This window comes from Corvus brachyrhynchos, unplaced genomic scaffold (genome assembly GCF_000691975.1).
Source record: "Corvus brachyrhynchos isolate BGI_N302 unplaced genomic scaffold, ASM69197v1 scaffold105, whole genome shotgun sequence".
NCBI classification, from domain to species: domain Eukaryota; kingdom Metazoa; phylum Chordata; class Aves; order Passeriformes; family Corvidae; genus Corvus; species Corvus brachyrhynchos.
This window is the reverse complement of record NW_008238452.1, coordinates 1,583,755-1,590,240: the sequence shown is the minus strand read 5'-3', so window position 1 is coordinate 1,590,240 and position 6,486 is coordinate 1,583,755. Positions and strand designations below refer to the sequence as shown.

The window sequence follows — 6,486 nt, the reverse complement described above, 5'->3', positions numbered from 1 at the left end:
ATCCGGGGAGGGCCAGGTTGGACTTCAGGAATAATTCCATTGTAGAAATGCTGATTAGGCTTTCGAACGAGGTGGTGGAGTCAGCGTCCCTGGAGGTGTTTAAGGAAAGGCTGGTTTGCAATGTCTGCAAAGGAAAGCTTTAGCTAGTTGCTTCATTGTCTTGTGTCTCAAACATTAAAGGTTTTTTCCCTCAGTCTGTTTTTCTGATGTTACCAAATCCTTTAAGATTATGTAGTGGAGACTGTTTCTTTATTTGTTCTCTTGATAAACGTTTCTGGTGTTTTTGGAAGGTATTTATTTAGATGTATGGTTGAAAAGCTTTAAGCTTAATAAGATTTCAGAGTCATTTGTAACCTGCAGATATAAAAACCTACGAGAAGAAGCATTTATGTAACTGTTTATTCAGGTTTTTTTTTTCAAAGCTAATTTATTTCAATTATGTCTAAAAACATGATTTGATTAAGGACTTTATACCAAAGTGTGGTGTTTTTTTCCTGGGCAAACAAACGGCAGTTCGTGCTGAGATGGAATCTGAGATCTTCTTTGACGGAACTTTCCTTTTGCATTTGTGTAGTATCTGAAGATGGAATTTAGAATCAAACACACATGGGATGGTTTGCCTGTGAGCCACGAGCCGGTTACGATTGGGCTGAGGCCGGATAATGCAGGACTGCTGATGGAAGTTCATGCTCCTTTCTTTAATGACCCTCCAGCGCCACCCGGAGAGCCAGGGAAACCCTTTGGTGGACTGTGGGACTATGAGGGTAAGTGTAACTCTTCTGCTGCAAATATATCTGATTTCTGCAGACACTGATGTTCCTCTGTATTTAATATGCCTGGTCTTTTTTAAGGGTCTATGGTGGTTGTTTTTTTTAAAAAACGTTGAACTTCAGTGATCTGGGTTGATTTCATTAATGTTGAAGTTGACTTCCTGTCGATAGTATATTAGTTTTTGGGTTACTGATATAACTTGGGCACTATCAGAGGCTTGACATACTTGAATATCAAAATAATTTTGTGGCATATGTATATTAAAATGCCTTTGTGGAAGAGAAGTGAAATTCTAAAGAGAGATTCTACTTTTGCTTTAAGAAGTGTTTTAATCGTTTTTCTAAAGTTCCTTTGAGGAATAGGAAGGTGTGAGACACAGAATTTACACCTGATGAAATGCAATTCAAAATTGCACCCGAATGGAATGGAGAAAATTCTCATAGTAGTGCTGGGTTCTTTCCTCGTTTCCTGTCTGTACTGCCACTTTTACCCATTGCTTTGGATAATGCAAGAATTGAGTATTTCCAGAAGTTCTTTACTTCTTGAACATTGAGCTACTCTGATTAAAGCTAAAACAGTAGTAGCAGCTCTTTGATATTATTATAATAAATATGCTTAAGTAAAAATAAATAAGGATATCAGTCATATCATAATTCTCACTAAAGCTTTCTAATAATGTCATCGCTGCGAGAAGCACCATTGTAATTTTACATGAGAAGCACCGTTGTACTTCTACTTTGTGTTCCTGAAATGTGATTCGAATTTAATATGTGGCTTTCAAGTACACCTGGAACAGTAATCCTCTGTCCAAAATACCATCTATAGGGAAAAACCATTTAAGAGCTAAATGCTTTCTTACTCTTTTTGAGATTTAGCGGTTTTAGTTTATGGGGTGTGTGCTCTGCTGAGAGTGTATGGTCCTCTTTTCCTTCCTTTCCTGCTGCATCAGAGTGAGCATTTTCAAAACTGGAATTGGTAAAACTAATAAAGTTAGTACAGTACTTTACAAAGCTCTTTGTGATCATAGCAATTAAAAATAAAAAGCTCCTGAAGTTAGAATTATGGCACCACATTTTGAATATTTGGGTTATAGTTACTGTGTACATATCAGTAGCAAGTCAAACTCTGGCATGGCACAGGCCAAACCCCATGAAAATAGAGTTGTACTAATGGGATATGACGATCTCAGGATATTACAAAATAGTTAATATAAAATACTGACGGCCTGGTGGTTTTTTGTTTGTTTGTTTGGTTGGTTTTTTTCAGTTGTAGAAGCATTCTTTCTGAATGACAGAACTGAGCAGTATTTAGAAGTTGAGCTTTGTCCGTAAGTACAGCACCGGAAACATCACAAGTGTTAATTTACACTTGCAGTTCTAATGCTTGTGAGATATATGGATGAGGGAGACTAGACACAGAATTTGTTTCAGTATGGGGAATGTACATATTTGTGGCGGTATAATGCACTGATTACTTGACGTAATTTTAGGAAAACTGTGCTCTGATTCTTTGACAGCCATGGGCAGTACTTACTGCTGCTGCTTTCTGGCAGAAGAAAAGTATGGAAAGTAAGTGGTCAAGTACATTCATAATGATTTTTATTTGCCTATTTTCCATCAAAACATGGCCAGTGCCTCTTTTTTCCCCCCCTCCTTTAACAGGAAGAACTTCCTTTGGAGTTTGAGGTGACCAGAATGAAAACCAAATGGGAGGGTAAAGCTCTTCTTCCTTGGAGTTACTTTCCACCATGGACTGACAAGTTCAATGCATTTGCAATTCATGGCTCGGGAGAAGAGAGAAAATATGAAGCACTTTATCCTGTGCCTCGACACGAACTGCAGGAAGGACAGAAACCAGATTTGTAAGCATAAAATGAGCTCTTCTGTAATACTGCTGCACTATTGTTGGAATACTTAAAACAGCTGATCTGGTTTTTGGGTTGAGTGCCACTAGAACTTTTTATTATGCTGCTTAGCTCTGGGTCTACTGGTGCTGTACTTTGTATAAAGCACTGTGGCAGAGAGCTGTAATTAGTACTTCATTTCCATGTTAGGTGCGTAGCAAATTATGCATTCAATACCATTGGTATCTGCTTTTATCACCTTCCTCATCTAAATAATGGAGAGTTGTTCTGCTTTTTCCTTGACTTCAGCTCCTCCTGAAGTGCCATTTTGTGATAATTTCACCAGATACATTTCCAGTAAATCTCTTCTGCTTCTCCTCTACTGTTCTAAAAGCTTTCACCTCTACAGATGTTTCCATACTATGAAAAAAATTGAAAAGGCTGACTAAACTAAAAAAATATAATTAAAGGATACCTAGTATCAATAGAAAACCAGAGAATTTGGATTTTTGAACTGCGCTTTGGGCCTGTTTATTTTCTTTGGCTGTGAGGCTGAGAGTCTGATGAAACCTCTTACTCCTGGGCATTTTGTATAAATGAACCAGCTCTAGAGGACACACTATAGTTCTTATATAGACTTGTCACACAACATACAGTGGTGTCAGGTAGGGTAAATTTTAGATAAATTACCCTTTATTGCCTTTATTAAAGAAAAGTTTAGCTTCTGCAACTGTATATTTTTAAAAATTCTGAGCTATTGCTAATAAAACACATTATCAATGTTCTGTGTGAAATAGGTATTTTTATTTCTCTGTATTAAACTGGAGAATGCCTGTAATACTTTTCAAGAAGTAATTCTATAGTACCCCTTTTAAAAAAATCTTGTCTTTTTCAGATTTTGGTAGCAGATGCAATTATGTGAAGAGGCTGTTCCTTGCTGCTCTTGTTACTCTTAGTTTGTCTTTACTCTTACAAATTACTTCCTAAGAAAAGAATTTCGCCTTTTAAGATGATTAATGTAGGGTCAGATACAAAGTAGTGGTTTTTATTTGTAAACTGAAGTTTTGGAAAATAAACACATGGATTGCTGGTTACATTCCTGGCCAAGAAAATCTGAAAATAAAGATGAATTTAACACATTGAGGATACTGCCTTTATTAAGACACATACTACAAGACTTACAACTGTTTTTTGTTTATTCCTCCTCTCTTTGCAGTCATCGTCTGGAATTTTTCAAAGACTTGAACCTGAAAGAACTAACAGGAGAAGACTGGGAGCAGCCTGAATCAGATATATGGAAATCTCTCACTAAGTGGATGGATTGAGGCATAAATTTTTATAATGTTGAAGTTGGATGAAGCTGTATGGAAACAGCTTCCTCATTCTGAACAGAGGTTGTAAATACCAGATTAGCAAGACTTTCCTTGACACCCAAATCATTGCTCAGTCTTAAAATCAACTGTAAAGGATGTGGATCTGTTGATTCTAAATGTATGAATGGCGTGTGTTTCAATTCATCTGGGTATGGGGTTTTTCATCTGTGCAAGAGATGAATCTGCTGCTACGAGTGAAGGAGAAAAAATGTGCTAAAATTACAGCTGTGTTTTCGTGAGAGCTCTGAAATCTGACAAGACCAATACCTGGCTTGCAATCTTTTGATTTCCGGTAGTTGCTGCATTACTTTTGTATTTTCACTGCTGCTTGTTAGTTCCTTGACTGCTGAATGAAATCCTTATGTGCCTAAATTTTTTGCTTACAATGAGGAGGAGGAATGCCTTGTTCAGGAATAGAGAGGAATGTAGCTGTCATGGATTTTGGAGTCTCTGTGCTTGCCCTGCAAGAGGTATAACACTGCCCTATCCTGTATGTTCCTGTACCTGAAGTTTTCCCTTGCTTGATGCTGCTGAAGGTTTTATGTATTTCAGGTAAAGTTTCTGGGACAAATCATGCTTAGTAAAATCTTTTGGTATAGTTGCGAGCATGCCAAAGTGGGTTTGTTCTAAGACTTGTCACACCACTTCAAGGATTCAGCTCAGATGTCTGAGAATATTTTTGCATGCCACCGAAGGCTGGAGATACTCTAGGTGTATGTGCCTATATTTTCTACATATGGGCATGAATAATTTTAACAGTAGTGAGTACTCTTAGATGGTAACACGTAATCTGTAAACCCTCACAAGGTTTACAACTGATGTTCTTGGTTTTTTGTCTAGCATAGCAATTGCTGCTTGATTGTGGCTGCTGATTTAATCCTATATAAATTAACTTAGGAAATGGGAAACTTGCCCACTAACCAGATCCTTGCTTGTTTGCAGTAATAATCACAGTCTGATGGTCCTATTTTCTTTGCTGTCTTTGTTTAGCTGTAGCTGTAAGTTCTGCCTGAGAAGCAAAGAGGGTGGGAATATCCCACCTTCGTGAAGAACATCTCAGTGTGATTTAATACCTGAGATAGAGCATTAGCTCAGAGTTTTTGTTTGGCTATAGATTCCCTCTTTAAAACTTCCAGTTTTATACAACTATACTCTCAAATTTGAGGATTTTAGGCTTTTTCTGTGGCAGACTTTGGCATGTCAGTGCACTCAGCCATCCAATTGCTCTTGCTCTCTTTCAGTTAGACAATATAGGTTCCTTGCTGTAAAGTGCCATCTGTTGAAAATTCTAAGTATTGTACATTCAGTTGTTTGGCTTCTTTTCTACCTTCATGTACAGTTTTCTAGAGAATAATATGAGTCTGAAATACTGAATAATCCAATAAATGTTGATTAAAATATCATCTAGACATTGATGTCTCAAAGCTGCTTTGAAAATTTCAGTCAAAACCAAAACAGCGTTTCACTAAACTTTTAGCCTTTATTTTAAAAAGTTTGTCAAAAAAGTGTGTGCAAAGATTCAAAATGAGTGTACTGCTTTTCTCACAAAGGTTGTTTCCATATGAGGAACGATACTTTGTATATAAAGGACAGTAAATAAAATTTTTAAATTCATTTCATGTTTATTCCTACTTCAAAATGACTGCTTCAGATTTGACTTTGGATGTAAATGATGAACATAGAGGGAAATAGATTGCTTTCCCTAAGTAAGTATTTTAAAGTAAAATCATTGTCCTTGCAGTACAAAATGCAATGCTGGGTGCTCCTGAAAATGGAAATCCTCATACAGACTTTATTCAAGCCCATGCTACTCCATGCTGCCATTAGTTGGTTCACTTGTATGTTTCTGAGCTTGTGTCTGAAGTGTAAGTGCTGGGGGCCAGTTGTGGGCTATCTCTTCTGCACTGTCTCCTTTTTTTTGGATGACAGGAGTTAAGAACAAGCTCTCTTCTGCATGTTAGTGATAGCATGTTTATTGTGAACTTAAATATGAGAGCCAGAATTGTACCTGACTCAATCTTCCTTACGATGTCAGTGAATCTCTTTAGAGTTGGTGTTTGAAAACAAATCTTAACGTTTGCACTCCCGAAGACCTTGTTCTTTATGCTTCTTGCCACTAGGTGGGAGAAGAAGGTTGTCTAAACTGTGCCTTGGTGCTGCCAGCCTAGTTATCCTTAACCAGATCCATTCCTTCTTGCTGTATCCTTGATTTTAGAAAAAGGATATTTCAGTCAAGCTGATGGTGGCTTATTTTGATTTATTTGGGACATCTTTGTTGTACGAAACACTTGTCATGCGGTGTAGTTACAGTTCTAATGTTCGCTTTCCTGCAGGGCTATTTTCAAAAATAGTTTTTGAGACAAAATCAAACAGAAGATAAATTCCACGAGGTGTCAGTCAATCTGTAGTATAAAAGATAGTTCTGTGATGTTCAAATGATTTAAATGTTATTCTGGATTTTATTTTTTTTGCGGATGTCTTAGATAGTCTTGCAAACTT

At 37.1% G+C, this 6,486-nt stretch overlaps 1 protein-coding gene across 1 annotated transcript; it reads left to right on the top strand.

Moving 5' to 3' along the window:
* Positions 1-6: 6 nt before the first annotated feature.
* Positions 7-5,601, top strand: CUNH4orf33 (chromosome unknown C4orf33 homolog). The gene is made up of 6 exons (XM_017736934.1): positions 7-16; positions 575-764; positions 2,038-2,098; positions 2,288-2,339; positions 2,433-2,632; positions 3,831-5,601. Exons 2-6 carry the CDS (start codon positions 584-586, stop codon positions 3,937-3,939), a joined length of 603 nt encoding a protein of 200 aa, XP_017592423.1. The 5' UTR covers positions 7-16; positions 575-583; the 3' UTR covers positions 3,940-5,601.
* Positions 5,602-6,486: the final 885 nt, after the last annotated feature.

What these genes read in the sequence shown, in the direction of transcription:
- CUNH4orf33 (XM_017736934.1), top strand. Translation starts at nt 584, where the DNA reads ATGGAATTTAGAATCAAACACACATGGGATGGTTTGCCTGTGAGCCAC. An exon ending in TTAGAAGTTGAGCTTTGTCC is followed by an intron (nt 2,099 to 2,287) that starts GTAAGTACAGCA and finishes ATTCTTTGACAG; the next exon opens with CCATGGGCAGTACTTACTGC. An exon ending in GAAGGACAGAAACCAGATTT is followed by an intron (nt 2,633 to 3,830) that starts GTAAGCATAAAA and finishes CTCTCTTTGCAG; the next exon opens with TCATCGTCTGGAATTTTTCA.